At 44.4% G+C, this 22,578-nt stretch overlaps 1 protein-coding gene across 1 annotated transcript in view; it reads left to right on the forward strand.

The window, feature by feature from the left end:
- The window catches only part of LOC138283644 (kinesin-like protein KIF12), a 369,377-nt gene that overhangs the window by 264,547 nt on the left and 82,252 nt on the right, over positions 1-22,578 (forward strand). Inside the window, exons 5-7 of the mRNA XM_069221580.1 lie at positions 933-1,008; positions 2,000-2,134; positions 2,698-2,833. Coding sequence (XP_069077681.1) covers positions 933-1,008; positions 2,000-2,134; positions 2,698-2,833 — 347 coding nt within the window. The remainder of the gene's footprint in view (positions 1-932; positions 1,009-1,999; positions 2,135-2,697; positions 2,834-22,578) is intronic.

Below are 22,578 nucleotides of genomic sequence, written 5' to 3' on the forward strand. Positions count from 1 at the left end.
ATATGTATTTAAATTTATTGTATGCATATTAAATAGCTTGAGAACCTTTTAGTAAATATTTGTGAGCTTTCTGCCTCCAAAAAATAATTCCTGACATTACTGACTCTGCTAGCTATAAAGCCGAAGTAGTTCCAGCCAACCTGGAAGTTGTTTAAGCTAATGTCTCTAAAACGCTAGTGCACTAATCCCCATCTCATTATTCTATGTTGTACAGAGCCGCTACGCCACCCCTGTTGTGTAAACCACAGCTTTGCTCATCTTTGTGAGGTAGTGTGCATCGTCTATGAACTTCATGGGTTTGACGGATGCACCCCTGGGGGGAACGTTTTTCTCATGGACGCTGTCCATCTGCATTGCCGTGAAATCCTCACAGATCCTTATTAGCATGCCCTTGTGGTTAACGTTCTTATGCAATAGTGTTACTTCCCCTTGCCAGAATCTGTAGTGACTATGTGACCAATATGTACAAAGACTGTACAATGGTGCCTATCGTTCACATGTCTGAGGTGCCTGCCTACTCCATCATATTAGTCTTACATCTTGTTATTTTAGCAAGCAATCTTGGTCATAAACGAGTTGATTGACTTGTTTACATGGGAGGTAGCAATCCAGCCACCTTTAAGGCTGAACCATCTTCCCTATTTGGGATGTGGCTGTGCTATCCAAGTACAAAACAACCTTGCCCATGTCATGTGCAGCTGGATCTCACCTTCATAAGATATTAATTTCATATTGACCTTTTCCTCACACTTTCAACTTTCTGACTATGAGCCGGGACAATGACTCCACTGGTTCCCAGGATTGGTGATTGTAATATCCTGCTCACCTGTTCTCTTCTGGCCTTCATTTTCCTTTTTCATTTTTTTCCTCTCTGTCATTAACACCTCTTGACTTCCATTACCAATCTCTCTCCAACTTGCATTATTTTCCAGATATTCGTGCACCGTCTTCGCTTTTGGACAAACAGGATCAGGAAAAACGTACAGTTTAATGGGTCCCCCGACGAGGGTGAGAACATCTCAAAGTGCGGGATACATAGTACGCCTGCTGATTGCACATGGTTGCAGCGTGGAGCTGTGAATGGAGTACTGGAGCTGAAATTAATGGTGTAAGAGTGCTGGTTCAGAAGAGCTGCAGAATGGAACAGAAGTGCATGCTGAGAGTAGCTTAAAGGGAGTACTGTGTGCCAGTGGGGTTCTAGTTTATAGTGGGTGGAAGAGGAGCACTGGCTTTGGAAAACTTATTTTGAATAGAGTACTGTCTCTCAAGGAGATGTAGTCTGTAGTGAATGTAGTTGGCCATTGATGTGCTGACTGTGTGGAGGAGTTGTAGTAAATGGTATGAAGTGCTGGCATCGTCGGAGGTGTAGTTAATAGTGAATGGTGTATGAGTGGTAGCTGGGTGGAACTGCAGTGAATGGCTGGTAGTAAGGTAACGCTAGGAAAGTGTGGGCATGATGAAGGGATTGGATGGCTCTTTGAAAGCAGTAGGGACTGGATGTCTGTTTGGAAGCTATAGAGCTGTAGGATAAGGATTACTTTGGGGAACTGTTTGGAATTGGTAGCTGTGGGCTGGAATATCTGTATGATATGGATGAATGTGGGATGCTTTGGGGATTGAATGACAGTGGGGAGCTGCAGGAAATAGATGGCTGTGGGTTAGGAGAACTATGGGTGGGCCTGGGATGGGAGAGCTATAGGAAATGGATGGGTTGGGGGAATGTAGGAGCACCCGCAGCTGTGGAAAGCTGTAAGCTATTGATGCTCCTTTTACATAATTTCAAGTTCATCTGTCCTTCAATCAGTCCTTTGTCCTCTGTTTTAATTGCCTCTCCTGCACTCAGTTTTAACTTTTATCTTTTTTATACTTTTTTTTTACAGCAGCCACCTCCTTGCCCCTTTTAATGTGACTTGCCTGCACCCCACACCTCTGCCTTTACTCACTCAACCCCATTTTACCATTCTCCCTTTTCACTTTTCTCTCTCTCTACTCTCCACAGTATGAGGATCATTTGATGCCCCGCAGCCTGGCAGGCCTGATACAGAGGTCCTTTCTGTACCTGTTAGAGCAGAGTCAATCTCGTTCCGCAGATTTCACACTCAGCGCATCGTACATTGAGATCTACAATGAGCAGGTAATTGAGCAGGGGGTGTGGTTGGAATCCTGGAAAACTAGAGTGAGTGTTCTCCACTCACACAAATTAATTGTAAGTATTAGTAATTCCCCAAAGCAATTGGTTGACATAAATTCAAGGCTGCAGGCTAACAATTGTCATTTTCTTGGAGGAGTACATAGAGGTCCACATGACGCTTTAACATCCCCAGAATGTTTTTTATAATACAGAGAATGTATTGTCCACCCTTTTATGACTCCTGGTCTCCTACCATGGGTAATTTGCTGGGTTGAGGATCATCCTATTTCACCCCACAACACTCGCTGGCCATTACTGGAGTCCAGACTCTTTATCTCAGTCTCTCAAACTAGCAAATAGGGAGACTGCCTAAACTCATGCACTACTGATAGTCAAGCCCTCAACCTGTTTCTCTCAATCCATTCTTTAGGCTATCACACAAAGGTACAGAACAGAAAACAGTGTCTGTAATGATCAGGAGCAAGATTGTGACCCTACTCACACACAGCACTCATGCAACATTGTATAGTTGAGCTTCATTCTGAACTTATTGCATCTGATTCCAGGTCAGAGACCTCCTGAACCCACGACTGTCCGACTCGCTGCCTGTCCGCTGGAGCAAATCACGTGGTTTTTATGTGGAGAACCTCTTCACTGTGGAGTTTGAAAGCCTGGACACTGTCATGGCCCTTCTGCATGATGGTAAGGTTCAGAAACTGGATGGATTTACAAGAATATAATACCCTCATCTGGTCTGTCTTCTTTCATTTTGAAAAGGGTCTTTGCATCACAGGTGCTTGCATAGATGTTTACAGTATGGGTAGGAATCAACTGTGGTATGTGACACAACAATTTGGCATCTGACCATAACTCAGAGAGGAATGACATGTTTCATGCCTAACCATGCCAGCGTTTCCCATACCATGCCAGTAATTTCCAGAGACATCTACTTTCAGTTGGTTAAAATAATTATATTTAAAAATATATAGACAAGACTAGGGGTGGGGCTCGATCCATAGACAGAGGCCCTTATTACGAGTCTGGCGATCATGGAACTGCCAGACTTGTGCTGGCGGTCAGACCTCCGCCAAAGCAGTGGTCCGGCCTCCACATTATGACCGTGGCGGAGCCGTTACGGTTTGACCGTCAGCAGCGCCAGGTTGCCGCCGGTCGACAGTCTGGTGGTGCTGGCAGACTTAATCTGCCAGGGCAGCGCTGCTTTCAGCGCTGCCCTAGTGATTATGAGCCCCCTTTCGCCGGCTTTTGCATGACGGTTCCACTGCCATGCAAAGGCTGGCGGAGACGGGGTGCCGGGAGCCCCATGGGGGCCCCTAAACTGCCCACGCACTTGGCATGGGTAGTGCAGGGGCCCCCCTAGACAGCCCTGTCACGCTTTTGACTGCTTAAATTACAGGCAGTGAAAAGCGCGATGGGTGCTGTCACAACTGACGCAGCGCAACATTGCCATTTCTCGCTGGCCAAATGGGAAACTCGTAATAGGGCCAGTGGGCAGAAAACTGGAGTGGTGATTTTCCGGCCCAAAGAGTTCACCAAACTCATAATGAGAGCCAGAATTCTTTCACGTCCACTTGAATTACCATGACACCAGCTACGTTTCTATAGCCAATTTTTGCCAAAACTTATTTTACCATATTGCTTTTGCAGTAGTTCTATTTAATTTACTCTACTACATGACACAAACTCACAAAAAATGTTCACGCCTTGAAAATGTCTGACATGCACTTTTATGCCTGGGTAGTTGAAGAGGAATCTTTTTTTTACTGGTTTAAACAATAATAATAATAATAATATAAAAAGAAATATCCAGATTTGGGTCTTGAACCATGGTCAAGAGGTGTACAGTTTTCTTGTGATTTTGACTATTCTGCTAGATTCTAGGCCTATGAGTTGGGCAGTTGAACTGCCCGAACTCCAATATGGTGGGGAGGTGGCTATCAATCTGGCGGCCTCAATGCTGTCTTATTACGATGTTTCCCCCAGGCTGACTGGCGGAAACAGTTCAGCTGCATTGGCCTCTGCTCCCTCAGGGAGCTGAGGCTCATGCCATTGCACCCAGCACCCTTGGAATGTGCACTGTCTGCCATAGCAGACAGTGTGCAGGCCAAGGGTGCTGACAGGGGGTCCCCTGCACTGCCCACAACATTGTCGTGGGCAGTGCAGGGGTCTCTCTATGTGCTCAACTCTGCCTCTCCGCCAGCCGAAAGGAAAGTCATCAAGACTTTCACCTCCGCCAACCCATTGGGATCTCTGATCCTGGTGGTGGTGGCGGTTTCCTGGAAGCCTGACTGCCAGGATCGTAATCTGGCAGTTGGACCACCATGGATGCGGTGGTCAGACCGCCACAGCAGGTACGGAGGTCCTGTGGATTGTAATCGCTTGATTTGCTGTATTTCTTCTTATTTTATCATGTTGAAATTAAGGGTTCGCTTTCACAACAAACCATACCCTGCCTTCTGTATGCCAGAGTATGTCACAGATTTCTGACATGGTTTTTTATGTCTAATCATGTCACATAACTTGCAGACCATGACTGTGGTTTTTTCAAAAGAGATCCACTTTCAAATGGTTAAAATAATAATAATAATAATAATAATAATAATAATAATAAAATAACACAAATATCTGGAAGTGAGGTTTTTATCATAGTTATGGCTCCCAGTTTTCCATTTTCACTGATTTTTACAGATAAATACAGACAGAAAACAATGTGTTTCCTGTTTGAATTTATTTTAAAAAACAGAATTGTTTTGAAAATTGTGCTTCTAATTGAGTAATTTTCCATGCTTTCTGTTGTGAATTCCAAGACAACAGATGAGCAGATGGACTGCATGGGGAGTTAAAAACAAGATAAGATATTGTTAAATACAGTCATATGTTAAAATACATTTTTAGTAAATTGCGAATTTTTACCTGTGGGTGTAGTTATTTGCTGTATTTGTTTGCTGAATTTGCTGGTTCACTGACAGAATATTGAAATCTGAAATATTGTGACACAAAAAGTTTGAGACAAAAATATAGAACCCAAAAATATCATCATCCTATACCTATGACTGAAATGACAAAAATATTGAAAAAACTATTGTTTAATACTAATATTGGAAACAACAAACATATTGTATTTAAAATATATATAGCTAAAAATAGTTAACATTAAATATATTACCATCTAACAGTAATTAATGTAAATAAAATATACTTGAATAATAAAATATATATATAAATATATATTTAAACAAAACACACACACACATATGTATATGTGTATGTTTATTTACATATATATAATTTTAAACTACTATTAAAATAATTGTTGAATTATTTTATATTTTACATTCCTTCAATTTAATGTTACAAATATATATATATGTGCATATGTATTCATATATACTGTATATATATATATATATATATATATATATATACACACACACACACATACACACACACACACACACACAATGCATTAAAAACCATAGCAAATAAACTGGAAAAAATGTAAAACACATACCAATTTCTTTACACATAAACAAATAAACAATATAAAAAATACACTTTATTGAAAATATATTATTTACTACAAACATTACTAATTAAAACAAATATAATTGAAAATACCCCAAAACATAATAATAATATATTTTTTAATTCTATAAATAATACATATACTATTCCCACGCCAGCCTGTGCAACTGTAGGGAAAGCGTTGGACTCAGGAGGAGTAAAATTTACTATTCCCACTCCAGTCTGTGCAAAAGTAGGGAAAGCATTGGACTCAGGAGGGGTAAAATTTAATATTTCCAATCCAGTCAGTGCAACAGTAGGGAAAGCATTGGACTCAGAAAGGGTAAAATGTACTATTTCCACTACAGTCAGTGCAACAGTAGGGAAAGCGCTGAACTTGAGAAGTAAAATTTATTATTCCCACTCCAATCTGTGCAACAATAGGGAAAGCATTGGACACAGGAGAGGTAAAATTTACTATTTTACTCATTAAACATACATCTACATTTTAAAAATTATAACAATTACACAATTTACATAATTAATTAGCAATCAATTGTTTATATGTATAATTAATCAATTATTATTTAATTAACTTCACATCCTATACCTCTACAAACCAAACAACCCACACCTAAAATGTAAATTGAAAACATATAATAAATACACAATTTAAATAATAATTAACAATTAATTCATTAATAATTTATAAATAATTAATAATTTATTATTTAATTAACTTCCCACCCCACACCCCTACAAACCAAACAACCTGCAACTAAAATATAACTTAAAACATATTATTTGCACAATTTACATACTTAATCAAAGAAATCATTATTATTAGTTAAAATAATATATAAATTAATTATACTTAATTAACTTCCCACCCTGTACCCTTACAAACCTCACAACGTGCTACAGCACTATAAATTACTATTTTGCAATTAAATTAAAAATATAAATAACTTAAAATGATGAACTATTTTTAAAAACATTACAACAATGGTAAGAACAATATAAAACATGATATTTCTTACTTTAAAACATCAATATTTATGTCAACAATTTTTTTGCTCACAATATTTCTGTGTCACAATATTCAAAACTCAATATTTCTGCAACTCAATATTTTTAAAACAATATTTTGTCCTAACACAGAATTTGCTAAAACACAACAGGCATGAAAGTATGAGTGCATGTTTATCCATTAAGTAAATGTGGAAATTTACAATTTTTGACTCCACTTATTCGTAAACCATAAAATAAATATGGATAAATACTAATGAGATGGCCAAAAAATAAATATGGCTAAATGCAGACGGAAATGTTAAAAAAATTAAATACCATAAAACCGGGAACCTTATTCATAGTCAACCAGTATGCAACCTATGTTATTTTCCCCTACACCAAAGATTCTGGTAGAATTATTGGTTGGCTAAATGTTCTCTTAATGCATTTATCCTTCTGTTATCATGCCAAATTTATTTTACATGCCACAAATGTACCACAGTTTTTTATGCCTTAACAGCAACTGGCCTGTCCTCTCTTTCACTGCAGGACTTGCTCCACTCTTCTATAGTTTTCCCAGACTCCTACATTATAACTCATTCCATCATATTAAGGTGTTTCTTTCACAACAAAACTTGTACCCTTCTACGTGCCACAGAATATCACAGATTTCTGACAGTCTATGTTATGCCTAATCATGACAAAAACTCCCAGGCAGTGCCAGTGGGTGATATCAAAAGGGAGTCATTTTCAATTGGAAAAAATAATAATAATAATGTTTAAAAAATGAAATATCAATTATTTTGAACCATATGGAGACAATAAGCAATCTTATGTTATTTTTCATTACAACAAGAAGTCAAGTTTTGTTTGTTGGCTAAATGTTCTGTTGACACATTCAGTTGTGTTCCTGAATCATGCATTTTCTGTAGCATAATTTGTTGTAAAATTGTGTCACTAGTTTCATAGCTTATTCTGCTGAATAAGATGTAGCATCCTTCCCAGGCTGGGTACCCGCCAAAAACTACACCACACTTGGAGCTGTAAATGACACGTCTTTATTCCTTTGCGTGTACCTGTTAACCCCCGGATTCTAAATCAAGCTTTCATTGCATTCCATTCTAGCGATTCCGTCACACTGCTTGGAGCCCAAAAAGTTCAGGTATAAAACATGCAAGGCACTACATTCCCCCCTCTGTTAAATGACAAATTATTATTTTTGTGTTTTTGCAATATATATATATATATATATATATATATATATATATATATATATATATATATATGTACAATTGTTAGAAATGGGGTCTTTGGTTGACAGTCAGATTACCCCCTGTTCAAGCAAGGACCCTCACTCTAGTCAGGGTAAAAGAGAATCACCCTCAGCTAACCCCTGCTTACCCCTGCTTACCCCCTTGGTAGCTTGGCAGAGCAGTAGGCTTAACTTCAGAGTGTTAGGTGTAAAGTATTTGTACCAACACACACAGTAACTTAATGAAAACACTACAAAATGACACAACACCAGTTTAGAAAAATAGGAAATATTTATCTAAACAAAACAAGACCAAAACGACAAAAATCCGACATACACAAGTCAAGTTATGAATTTTTAAAGATTAAATTAAAAAATAGCGCTTAGAAACACAAAATGCTTAGATGAGGTGTTAACACGGCATCGTGACACAGTCGTTCCCAACAATCCAACACCAGTGGCGCTGGCCACGGAGTTTCGCGGACCCCCAGGTACAGTACCTTTGGTGAAGAGTGAAAACAAGCTGATGCGCGAAGCCGGGGATTGCGGCATCTGTGTGAAACGTTGAATCCGTGCACTGTGAGCGGCGTCAGTCTCAGCGTGGTGCGGCAACTTCCACGGAGTCACAGACTTCGGCTGGGCTGCAGGGGTGTCGGGCCTGTGAAGGTTGTCGCATTCCAGCAAATACCACGGAGTCGGTTGCAGGCGGCGGCACCGGATTCAGCAGCGGCATCGGTCCGGAGTCGTCCGAAGTTGATTTCCTTGAATTTTCACCAGCTCTTCCTTTCAAGGGCCCAGGGAGTGGATAAGGCACCACTTGTCAGAGCAGAAGTCTCTCCAGAGACTCCAGGTGCTGGCAGAGAGAAGTCTTTGCTGTCCCTGAGACTTCAAACAACAGGAGGCAAGCTCTAAATCAAGCCCTTGGAGATTTCTTCTCAAGATGGAAGGCACACAAAGTCCAGTCTTTGCTCTCTTACTCTGGCAGAAGCAGCAACTGCAGGATAGCTCCACAAAGCACAGACACAGGCAGGGGAGCTCTTCTTTCCCAGCTCTTCAGCTCTTCTCCAGGCAGAGGTTCATCTTGTTTCCAGAAGTGTTCTAAAGTCTGTGGTTTTGGGTGCCCTTCTTATACCCAATTTCTCCTTTGAAGTAGGCCTAATTCAAAGTAAAATCTCTTTTAAATGTGAAATCCTGACTTTCCCAGGCCAGGCCCCAGACACTCACCAGGGGGTTGGAGACTGCATTGTATGAGGGCAGGCACATCCCTTTCAGGTGTAAGTGGCCACTCCTCCCCACCCTCCTAGCACAGATGGCTCATCAGGATATGCAGGCTACACCCCAACTCCCTTTGTGTCACTGTCTAGTGTGAGGTGCAACCAGCCCAACTGTCAAACTGACGCCGACAGGGAATCCACAAACAGGCAGGGTCACAGAAATGGTATAAGAAAGAAAATGCCCACTTTCTAAACGTGGCATTTTCAAACACACAATCTTAAAATCAACTTTACTAAAAGATGTATTTTTAAATTGTGAGCTCAGAGACCCTAAACTCCACATGTCCATCCGCTCCCAAAGGGAATCTACACTTTAATCAGATTTAAAGGTAGCCCCCATGCTAACCTATGAGAGGGACAGGCCTTGCAACAGTGAAAAACGAATTTAGCAATATTTAATTGTTAGGACATATAAAACACATTACTGTATGTTCTACCTTAACCATACGCTGCACCCTGCCCTTGGGGCTACCTAGGGCCTACCTTAGGGGTGCCTTACATGTAAGAAAAGGGAATGTTTAGGCCTGGAAAGTGGGTACACTTGCCAAGTCGAATTTACAGTTAAAACTGCACACACACGCACTGCAGTGGCAGGTCTGAGAACATGATTACAGAGCTGCTTATGTAGGTGGCACAACCAGTGCTGCAGGCCCACTAATAGCATTTGATTTACAGGCCCTGGCACCTCTAGTGCACTTTACTGGGGGCTTACTAGTAAACCAAATATCCCAAGCATGGATAAACCAATTACATACACATTTTGTAAAGGAGCACTTGCACGTAAGCACTGGTTAGCAGTGGTAAAGTGCCCAGAGTAACAAAAACAGCAAAATCATAGCCCAGCACACATCAACAACCTGGGGAACAGAGGCAAAAAGTTAAGGGAGACCATGCCAAGGATGAAAAGTCTAACAACAGTTATATATCTTTAATCAATCTTCTTGGTGCTTTGATGTTTCAACCCAATCTGGTTACTGTAAGCTGTCATCTTCAGTGTCAGAAATTGCTAAAGATGGTAAAGAGGCAGTAGAAGTCAGTGAGTTTTCAGGGTCAGTTTTTCTTTCACCATTTTGAGTTATAGACTAATGATTCACGGAACTAAAGTGAAAAGAGTCTAGTAATAGACTTCCCAGGGTGCTGGGCAGTCACCATGTGTCCGTTGGTAGACACTACTTGGAAAGATTCAGCATCATAGAGAGCATCTGTTTTTTTTGTGCATCTATCTGGTGAACACCCAATCTCCTTTTCTAAATGAGATGTCCTGTGCATGTTGCCTCTTGTCGGTATGTGCTTTCTTTTTCTGTTGGTTAGTCAACTCACTTATATGAATCATGTTCTCACTTTGGTCCCAGGGTAACTTGGTTGCCATTGCTCTCTGGAACATCAGTCACAGGTCTGTTGCCTGTGGTTGAGTGGGGTGTTGAACAATAAGCTTGTGGAGTTATATTTAGTACTGTTTTCAAATTGAGCTTCTCAAGAGTGGCACTCTGCACTGCTTTCTTTAACATACTTTTAAACCGCTCAACAAGTCCATTGGCCTGCAGCCACAAACGCTTACTCTTTTGATGCTTTATGTACAGGTGCTCCAGGAATTCTTTAATATATTTATTGTTAAAGAGTGGGCCATTGTTAAAGGGTGGACCAATGAAGTAAATGGCTATTCTCTCCAAGCATGTTTAGGGAGTTCTGACGTGTTCAGAGTATGTTGAGTAACATTGGTAAAAAGGCAGTTGCATATATGACAGGTCTTGAGTTCCTTTTCAGCTCTTTCATCTAAGTATGGAAACCCAACTCTGCCTCGGAGAGCTCTCTTTTTGTGATAACACCATACTTTTCTGGATGATGCACAATTGTATTATCATATTCTTGCAATAGAAGTCCCCATCATTCAGTGCATGGAGTTATCTTGGGTTTTGGACTAATAAAGATGGTCGGCAAAGCTTGATGATAAGTTACTAGTGTATAAGGCTTTCCATACAGGAATACATATAAATGTTCACAAGCACACACCACAGCCAAGCTTTCTTTCTCAGGTTGTGAGTAGGCATGTTCTGTTTGGGACAAACGTCAACTAGCATAGGCCACAACATGCCGTTGGGCTTTTGGGTGTCCCCTATGCTATACAAGGATAACGGCTTACTTAACCGAGCTAGCGTTGACTACAGCCTCTGTACACTATTTCTGTAGCATTTCGACTGGCATGTTTGATTCTCTTGAAACTTCTCTCACAGTCCCATGACCACTGAAAGAAAAATAAATTCTTTGTCAACTCTCGTAATGGAGCACTAACAGTAACAGAGTCTTGTATGCACCTTGAACAGTAACTGGCCATGGCAAGAAAAGAACGTACCATTGGAACATCTTGTGGTGGATCAGCATTTGACAGAGTTTGTGCTTTTGCAGGATCAGGTGTCATATCCCCATCAGAAAAGATGGGGCCAAAGAATTTTATTTTTGTCTTGTTAACACTCACTCTTGTCTGCATTCAAAGTCAATTCTGCACCACCGTGTAAACACCATACTTGTGTGAGAGCTCTATTGTGCACATTCTGTGTAACTCCAAAAACTAATATGTCATCGCTATAGTTGAATGCATTTACAACAGGCTATATGATACGTTTAATGTCTTAAAAAAGTTCTGCAGCCAATGACACATCAAAACTAAGGGCCTGATTTAGATATTGGCGGACGGGTTACTCCCGTCACAACTATGACAGCTATGCCAAAATCTAAATCCCATAGAATATAATGGGATTTAAATTTTGGTGGATGGGATATCCGTCACCGTTGTGATGGAGTAACCCGTCCACCAGTATCCAAATCAGCCCCTAAGTTTCTTGTATCTAAATAAACCAACAAGTGTAGAGAAGGTTGTAATGTACCTGCAAAGTGTTTCATAACCCAACTGATGATAACCTTCATTTAAATCAAGACAAGAAAAGACCTTTGCGCTATTTAATTGCGTTATTATATCAGAATGTGTGGATCTAGATGGCATTCTCGTTCAAATGTTTTGTTTGCCTGATGCATGTCATTGCAAATGCATGCAGCTTATTCACTGTCCTTTTCAAGCACTACTACTATGGAAGAAACCCATGGTGTTGGACCAGTGGCACGCTCAATAATATCATGCTTAAGTATCGATTCAAGAGCTTCTTGTAAATGAAAAGCAATTCATCTGTGTCTTTGAGCACCAGGACTGACATCCTCATTAAAGTGCTGTTTCACTTCCATAGTCTTAAGCTTTCCTAAACCATGAAACAACATAGGAGACTGACTTACTATTTTGTGATGAGCATTCATATTGTAATTCACAGAAATGAGTCCCATATCAGCAGCCATGTTGAAACTGAGTAAAAAAAAAACACTTCACACTGTACCTTGAAGCACATAAATTGGTGCTTGTAACTTTGTTTTCTTATGTTTCACTGTTGCTACAAATGATGAGCATTGATGCAGCCCAGGTATACACTTTCATCTTTGATGGCGTAAGCCACGGTAACTGAGATAGTTCTTTGTATTTCTCTTCTGGCATTACGTTAATCATTGCACCACTGTCGATTATAAAAGGTATTAAACATTCATTTATTTTCAATGTAATCTTTAGACAGTGTTTCTATGATTTTGTTTCTTTGGCATGTTGACTTTTTTTGACTGATATTTTTCTTTACATGCGACCAGTCCAACATGCTCATGTTTTTCTGAGGCAAACATCGACATGGCACACTCACTTTCTTCACTTTCACTCATCATTGAGCCAGATGAACTGTTTGATGATGATTTAGATGACAATCGATTTTGTTTAGTATCAGTTTGTCTCAACTGATGTCGCCTCTTGGCCTTGTGGGAGTGTGTCGATTGTTGCTTCTGGAACGTTCTGGTGGCCGTTTTGTCTTCGTGCCGTGAAGCACTTACCTTTTCCTTCACTTTACACACTGTCACAAAATGGTTCTCTTTCCGACATCCTTTACATATCTGTCCAATAGCAGGACATTTTCCTTCAAGTGGAAACAAAAATCCACATCTGAAACACAACACATTTTAACGTGTCAACATCACTTTGTGTCCTTAAGTATTTTGTTTAGAATGACTTTTCACACTCATGACTGACTGGCTCTGTGCACCTCTGGCCTTCATGGCAGCAGTTTGTCTCTCAGCACGTTCCTCAGCTCTGGTAGCCATCGACACTCACTCTAGACTAAAAGTTTCTCTAAACATTCTTCATCTGAATGAATTTGATGACCATCCATCAATAACTCTTAAGATGCATTGCTTCTTCAGCATTAAATTCATTGAACTTGCAGTGTTTGATGAGTGAGTGATGAATTCATTGATAGGTTCACCAACTCTTTGATGTTCTCGACTGAAAACAAATCGTTGGTAATCAACATTGGGTACTGGATTGAACTTGAGATTCAAAGCATTTTTAATCTGACAGTACATGACTTCTTCATCAGTTCTCTGCATTTTCTTTATGACTTCTTTCACACCATCACCAGCAAGATATTTGAGATACTTGATAATATTTATGTTATCAGTCTCTTCAAGTGCATCAATCAAATGTCTCTGTCCAAGCAGTCCACCTATAACCAATATTTTGCTTCTTGGCAGCATCGAAAGGTGGTGGTGATTTCAGGAAGGTGGCAGCACTATAAAATAGTGTGGAACTTACGGATGTTGAGAGTAGCGTGCTCTCTGATGCTGTTTGATGATCATGCTTATGAAAACTTTCTCTAGAGTCCTTTGATGTGTGGGCCTCAGGATTGTCTTTAGCATTAATTGAAACAGTGTTTCTTTTGTATCTACCATCCTCAAATTTAATGAATCCAGCAGTTGCCTTCAGCTCTCTGCTCTCTGAAAACCTATGGAGTTGTTCCGAGCCCCAATCTCTGCAGTTCGGTGAGCAACTACCCCACTGAGACAGTCACATCACAGACCATCACATACTTACACTCAGGTGAAGTACTGATTGATGAGACCTGCCCGCATGTCTCCACCTTCAGCCTCATGATTGTCATTTTCACTTGGCATTTTTGCATTCTCAACCACTAGAACTGCTGGCTCCCCCTCAACTGGGATGTATGGGTTCTGACACCCCAGGGCGAGGTTATGGAGCATGCAGCAGGCCACAATGATCTGACGCATTTTGACGGGTGAGTAGAGGAGGGCTACAGCAGACTTATTGATGCTACAGAATCTCGCCTTCAGGAGCCCAAAAGTCCGCTCTATGACACGCAGTGTCCTTCCATGGGTCTCGTTGAAGCGGCCTTCCCCTGGCAAGATTGGGTACCTCACTGGTGTCAAAAGCCAGGGATGGTTTCGGTAGCAAGAGTCCCCTTGTAAGTAATAGTTACAAGTTTGCAAACATTAGTCTAGGGCATCATTACATTTGGCAGCAGACATAGCATATTAACACAAATTACATATGTGACGTACCAAGCAGCCAGGACCTCTCTGGGTAGAGTTGTGTCATCAGTTGTTGGCTAGCATGTTTCCGCATGATGAAGGCATCATGGACTGAACCTGGCTTCCGTACACATACTTGAGAAATGTAGAGATCGGCCAAACAGATTACTTGGCATGGAAGTTCTTACTGTTCTCATAGACCTGTTCATTGTCTTGTGGGGGAACCGAGGCTACATAGGTACCATCAATGGCTCCCACTACATGTGGGATGTGCACCAAACCATAAAAATAAGCCTTCACATGGGTCAAATCCTCACATTGTAGAAATTGGATGTAGCTGTCCAGGTGTTTTATGGACCAAATCTGTTTATTGATTTTCAATTATAAAACATTGCATATAAACCACATCTCAGTGTGCTAATAGGCTCATAGTTAGCTTACTTCATGCGAAACAATAAGAAAGAAAAACAAAAAATATTAGTGCAAAAATCAAACAATCTCAGGCTCCTTTACAATATAGTCCTGGTCCTACATGAACCTCCCCTTAAAAGTTTGCTCCCTGCACTCAAGTCAAATTCAGAACCCTCAAATAGGTTGGGCATGTCAGTTCAGAAAACTCCCCGGATAGAATACGCAAGTATGGTTGCCAGAGTTCTTTAAAATCCCCGCTCCGATGCTGTGAAGTCAGGGTGAGCTTTTCCATAGCGAGGATAAACCAGAGCTTGTGTAGCCATGAAATCATTGTCGGAATCTGTTCAAACCCCCACACGGATAGCAACAATTGTATTGCGGCATTTAAAGCTAAAGCCATCTGCCGTCCCTTCAATGATCTCAGGGGAAAAGTGAGAGGGTTGGGAAAGCCCAGCAAGATGTATGCAGGGAATCTGGGGATCTGAGTGTCAAAAGCCATGTCAACAGTGTCTATTATGTACTTCCAGTACCGGTGTAGTTTGGGACAGTGCCATAATAAATGCACAAGCGACCCCCCTCACCCACACCCCCTCCAACAAAGACTAGATTTACCGTGATCCCAAGCATGGATCCTTGTTGGGGTGTAATACCAGGAGGTGGCCATTTTATAGGCTGTCTCTGTACCTGCTGCGTTATAAGCTGTGTGGTGCGCCCTATAACAAACACTCTCCCACTCATCATCCGATAACTCTCTCCCCAGCTCCTTCTCCCATCTCAATTGACCCTTAGTCTTGGGCATGCGGGCCTCCCCTCGCAAGAGGGCATAGAGTTCAGAAACCACTCGCTTATCGCCCTTTTTCGTGAGAATCCATTTTTCAAACGGTGTTAGCGGCCTGTCAATTAATGCTCTATTGGCTGGGAGCAGGGCCCAATGTTGAATTTGATAGTACATCATCCTATCTGCCTCGGTTAGACCATATGTCTCCCTAAGCTGGTCAAAGGGGATAACCCCCTGCTCGTCGAATAAGTATCCCACCCTTTTACAGCCTCCCTCATACCATAGACGCAATGCTTCAGGCTGTAGTCCCGGGCCAAAATCAGGATTCGCACCCAAGGGGGTCATTGGGGACGGAAAGGTCGTCAAGCCCCCTCTGACGGCCACCCGGTCCCATACCCTCATCGAAACCTCCGTGACCGGGGATATATACAGCCCCCGCGCTCTGTGACAACGCCTAAGCCAGGGTTCCTTCCATATGTGAGAGCCAGCCACTGCCTGATCCATGAAACACAAATGCTTTTCAGAAGACGGACGGCTCCATTCCAGGAGGAAACGCAATTGTGAAGCTTGGAAGTACCGAAGGAGGCAAGGGACTGCCAACCCACCCTGCTGCTTAGGACGATACAGCACCTGTTGCGGTAATCACGCCGCCTTCCCCTCCCATATGAATCTTAGAACTGCCGTTTGGAGGGTCGCTATCGTTCGCGACGGAGGCTCCAGCGGAAGCGCTTGAAACAAATACAATATACGTGGTAAGATGGCCATCTTGACTGCCGACACCCTGCCCAGCCAGGACAATTTAAGCCTCCCCATGTCTCTAAGTCGCGCTGCACCTCCCGGGTTAGTTTTGTGTAGTTCAACAACGCTGTGCGGGCAACTGTGGAGCCCAGCTCGATCCCCAGGTACAGAAGCCCCGAGGAAGACCATATGAAATGGAATCGGGCCCTCAGGTCCCATTCATGCTCAGCACTGATAAACTTGCCCATAGCCTGCGATTTTAGCATGTTCATTCGGAACCCCGAGACCCATCCAAATTCCTCTAAGACATCCATTAGCGCCGGCAAAGAGGTAATAGGCTCTGCCAAGGTAAGGATGATGTCGTCCGCATATAACGATATTAGATGCTCGTCCCCCCCAAACCTCACACCCATAATCTGAGGGTCGTCCCGGAGCCTCTTCGCCATAGGCTCCATATAAAGCGCGAACAAGAGGGGCGAAAGCGGACACCCCTGCCTAGTCCCCCTTTGGACCGCAAAGGGTAAAGAGAGCGTCCCATTAACTCGCACCGCCGCCCGGGGTGCCTGATAAATGCAGCGAATCCATGCTATAAAGCCCGGACCCAGTCCGAAGCGCTCAAGCACCTTGAACAGGTATGGCCAGTAAACCCTATTGAACGCCTTTTCAGCATCGATAGATAGGAAGAGCGCTTCCCTACGAGAGCGTTCTGTTTTATCCAATAGATGGAGCAGTCTCTTGGTATTGTCGCTACACTGCCTGTGCGGTATAAACCCTGCCTGGTCAGGATCCACTAGCCCCGACATATAATAATTGAGACAGTGTGCCAAGAGGCCAGTAAATAGTTTGGCATCAATATTCAGGAGGGAGATCGGCCTGTACGAGGCGCACTCCTTGGGGTCCTTCCCCGGTTTCGGGATAACCACAATAGTGGCATCCAACATGTTAGGCGTGAGGGTGCCTGTTTGACGAAAGGATATAAAGAGTCGTATTAGCACCTGTACTAGTTCCACACAGAAGGTTTTATAAAAAAGCGCAGAAAAACCATCGGGGCGGGCGACTTCCCAGTCTGCAGCCTTGCGATTGCAGATATAACCTCCTCTGCCCTTATAGGTTGGTCTAACGAGGTTGCCTCTTTTACAGTCAAGGGGGTAATAGCTATACCCTGTAAGAAGGATTCTGGAGTTGAGGCACCAGGCTCCTCAGCCATATATAGGCCTCGATAAAATTCTGCAAAAGCCTCCGCTATTTGGTCGCTCGTATGCGTTTCTGCTCCCGAGGGGGAGTGGACCATTTTTATCATTGACACTGCCCTTTGCGCTCTCAACCTATGCGCCAGTAGCCTCCCGCACTTGTTACTTCCTAAATAATACTTTTGTTTAAGGCGGACTACCGCATACTCTGCCCTGTCCCAGTCCAGCCTCCTCAGCTGCTTCCTCATTTTCTCGAGCTCTCGCCATATTCTAAGAGCGCCAGTATGCTTATGTGAACGCTCCAAAACCCTCACTCATTGCTCTAGATTCTCCCTGAGTCGTCTCCTTGCCTTATTGTCCCTAGAAGAAAGCGACATCACCTCGCCCCTCAAGACAGCCTTCAGTGCCTCCCACAATGTTGCAATGCTTATGGTCCCATCATCATTAAAGCTAAGGTAATCTTTTATTGCCCTTCGGATCGCCTCTAATGTTGCACCGTTCTGGAGCATCGAGTCCCTAAATCGCCACCCCGGTGTGCCTACCCGCTCCATATCCATGTGAATCTCAACTGAAACTGGGGCATGATCCGACAGGGCCGGTGGCTCAATCGCTGAGTCTCTAACCCAGGGTAGAAGCTCCTGAGTTGCAAGAAAAAGGTCCAACCTAGCATATGTTTTAGTTGCTGATGAGTAAAAGGAATAGTCCCCACACATCCACCAGGCCACACTCGCTCAGCCACTGCCGACCATCATCCGACAAAGACCCCGTCTGCCCATACCGATGGCCTGAATGGTCCAGATCCCCGTCCATCTCCAGATTAAAGTCGCCCCCCAGGAGTATGGCTCCATACGGGGATTGGAGCAGCGCAGTCAAAGCCTGTCGTAGGAAGGTTTCCTGTTAGGAGTTAGGCGCATATAGGGAAGCGACCGTGAAAGAAAAACCGCCCAATCTAAGCCTCATGGCTAAAAGCCTCCCCGGAACCTCATGCAATTGTGATATCACTTCCCCAGGGAATGAGCATGAGAGAAGTATCGCCACCCCAGCATGCTTTGATGGTAGCGAAGACCAAAACCACTTAGAGCACATACGGTAGGTGTCTTTGAGGACAAGATGCGTCTCCTGCAGGAGCCATATATGACTCCCGGATCTCTCTAAGGCAGACAGGATGGCTAGCCTCTTGGTGGGGTTATTGAGCCCCCTAACATTTAAGCTTATACATTTAATGGCCATAACCTATGTGGAGGGGAGCAAGCAAAAGAGCAGAATCACACCAGGGGACCTCCCCCCGCATAAAGATCTAGACCACTTAAAACACCCAGGTCCAGGAATGCCTCTACAGAGAGCCAATATCACAGGGAAACCCAACAACAAACAACTAATAAGCACAACAGGTGCCTAGAACTCAGTAGTCCTCGGTCATCGAACTTCACGAGGTAAGGTCTCCACGGGGCAATATATCCAACCATGCCAAGTAACCAGGTCCATCGCCCCCGCCGCCGCGACCCTCTTCGACGATCAGCATGCTGTTAGCAGCGCGGCCAAAAGCAAACCCGGACACCCCCGAGCATCCTCCTAGGCTGAAGTTCCGGCGGCCACATTGTTCAAAGCGGATTCTCTCTCCGATCTCAGCTCCGAGGCCGTCGGGCGCTGCAGCTTCCTTCTCTTCTCTTTTCTCCGCCAATGAGGAGAACCCCCCGACGGTAGGGTCGCCCCCTCACAAGCCTCCCGGCCTATATCCTCCAGTCCCAGGACACGGCTGGCCTCCAGGACGTATTTCACCTGCCGAAGCCGCTCCTCCCAGCGGAAGACCAAGCAGAACGGATGGCCCTAGGAATACGACACATTATGCGCTCTCAAATAATCCGTGATCGGTCTGAATTCTTTCCGCCTCTGCAGGGTCCGCACAGATAGATCGTGGAATAGCTGTAGATCATGCCCTCGAAAGGCTACGTGCTGAAGATTGCGGGCCCGCTGTAGAATCTTTTCTTTAAGAACAAAGTTATGGAGACAAGCTAGGATGTCTGGGGGGCGGTCTCCGGGGCCCCCAGCACGCCCAACCCGATGGACCCGATCCAGGACCACCTCCTGTGTCTCTTCCGGGCCCAGCAAGGAACGGAACAAGTCCACCACGTAGCCTCAAATGTCCTCCTTTTCCGCACCAACCGGGGCCCCTCTAATACGAATATTTTGTCACCTCGAGTGGTTGCTCTCGGAGGTGGACTACCTCCTGCTGCAGTCCAGCCACCTCTTCCCCACGAGGGATCTCAGTATCTTCTAACTGCGATACACATTCACCCAAGGAGGAAACCTCTCCTCGCAGCTCCCTCACCTCCTGTGAGATGTCCCTACTCAGCTCTTGAATATTGCCCCGGAGCGAGTCAAACAAGGAGGTCAAAAAGCCCTTCGTAACAGGAGAGCTCTCCTCTGAGTCCGTCTCCGCCCTGCCCTCCAGGGCCCTTGTCCCAAGCACATCCTCCGACGCAGTCCCCGATGTCAGGCGCGTTCCCGCAAGCATGTCCCTCACTGAGCGCTCACGTTTTGATTTTGCCGTTGCCATATCACACAGACCTGGTCAAGACTCGCCAGCTCAGTCCCGCAGGGCCACCAGAGTGTCCGTCCGATGCCACTCAGCAACTGCCTCCCCGTCAGGGACCGCACCTGGGTCCAGCAGCTAGGAGCCACCACTCCCGTAAATCCGCCACTGATGCCGCTTCCACCGTGGGTGCGGGCCCGCACTTGTTTAAAAGTCAACTGATACCATGCAGTAATATAGGGCCAGCAACCGGGCCCCCAGCCTCCATCGGGGCCCCGCGCTCTGCTAGGCCCCAATCAGCTACTCCACAGTGAAGAACACCGGCTCGGAGCCCTCAGACCAGAGGCACAGGTTGGGGCGCCCCGCTCCTCCAGGGCGCCCAGGCGTTTGGGGGCCAATGCCCGCGGCGCAATCCAGCCGTTCAGGGGCCCAAGGAGAGCCCCCGGGCCCCCTGCTCTCCCAGCGCCAAACTCCGGAGGGCTGCCGGGGGAGAGCCCATCTCGCAGCCCAGGCCGCCTATCAGGTCGCACCGCGACCACGCCCCAGCTCCAGGGCCGAGCTCCGCTCTCCTGTGGTAGCCGCAAAACCCCGCTCCAAGCCACCGCCGAGCGGGAAGAATCCCTCGAGTGTGCTGCACAGCTCGGGGGGAGCCTCCAGGCTTCCCCCAGATGGGCCGCAAGGCACTTCTGTGGTTCGAGGCGGCGGAGCGCTAACGAACCCGTCCTAGCGCTCTGCCATCTTGGACACGCCCCCCTGTCCAGGTGTTTTAACAATGCAGACAGTACAGCCTTCAAGACCAGACTGAACAAAGGCTGGGGCATCCCTCCAGTTATGGGCATTGTATTTTGGAAGGAGCCTGTGGCCAGGAAGTACAGCACTGACATGACTTGTACAATGGGTGGTATGTCATTAGGATGAAGAATGGCAAGCATTAGATCTGGCTCCAACTGATAACAGAGATCCATGATTGCCTATCCAGGTGGTAGATCTGAATCACATGTCGATCCATGGTCAGCAGGTCTGCTAGTGGACGGTACGGTGGAGGTTGTCTGTCCCTTCTCATTCCAGGGTAACTATGTGAGAGAAAATAAGGAGGTATGTCTATCACTCATTGTGTGACTTTTAAGTGTCAATACATATGTCTCATATAATGATGTGCCACGCATATGATACAGATGAAACATGGTACACAGCACATACCATTGGTAATAATTGCATGTCAGTGAAATGTCATCCCCTAGCCTCAATTATGACATGGAAATGTAAACAGATGCCTGAGTGAGTCTCTGTGATACTGACATCCAACTAGGCATTTCAGTAAAAAGTCACAAAAACGATCTTGCCCATTGCCAAGAGGGTGCTGAATGTGCCACCAAAGATTGCTGAATTTTAGCAAGACAACATAACAACATGTCTCTTCATTCTGGACAATCAATCATACATGTTTGGTCAATGCTAGCACTAGATATAATGCGGTAGATATGTTTTCCAACTCGTGACGCATCATGAAATAAACTATCCCAACTACTTAAGGGCTTTAAAATGGCGACTGTCTGACCCTCCATACTGAACAATAGGAAATTACCGTGACCGCTGGCAGAAGTTGTCATGGCCGTGGGCGGATGCTACAGCGGCAGACATTGCCATTGGAACACATTGCTGCCTGTGTCGGTCTTCGCCTAATGTCAGTGTCCACTGGTGGTTACGGTCGTATACGTGGCGGACGTGACCTCCTGATGAATCTCTCACTTGACGCCTGACACTGCTGCCAGCAAGACCTCCACAACTTGTGCTGCTGTGTACTGCCTCTGGGAGCAATCATGCCACATCCTACAGATGGAAAGGGCCCTGCCTTTTCAGCAGAAGAGTTGAAGAGGCTTGTGGAGGAAGTCCTACTCCTGTATGGACAGTTCTATGGTGCACCAGAAGAGCAGATAAGAGTATCATGTACACATGTTTCTGTAGCTCGACTAAGCTTGGATTTGTTTAACCTATGCTTATGGGCGATATGAGAGAATGTGTCCTTAAAGCCCTGTAGGTACTATCATTGGCTTAAATGATTGAGTTCCTGGGCTTGTCCTTATGTGACAAGACAGGTGTAGAGTTCTGAGACATTGTGGAGAGTGTGCAATGAGTATTCCCTGACCCACTTTGTAACTGTTGCAAATGGGTATCTGAGGTGTAATGCCAGCCATCACCAGGTAAATCCCATCATCTGATCTGCTTAATGTTTGGACATGTGTGCTAAATTGACAGCAGGAGGTGTCAATGCATGTTGGTTGCTGGTTTCTCACCCTACGTGTGCCCTCACTGTATCTGCACATACATCTGT

Source organism: Pleurodeles waltl, chromosome 3_1, assembly GCF_031143425.1.
Source record: "Pleurodeles waltl isolate 20211129_DDA chromosome 3_1, aPleWal1.hap1.20221129, whole genome shotgun sequence".
NCBI classification, from domain to species: Eukaryota; Metazoa; Chordata; class Amphibia; order Caudata; family Salamandridae; genus Pleurodeles; species Pleurodeles waltl.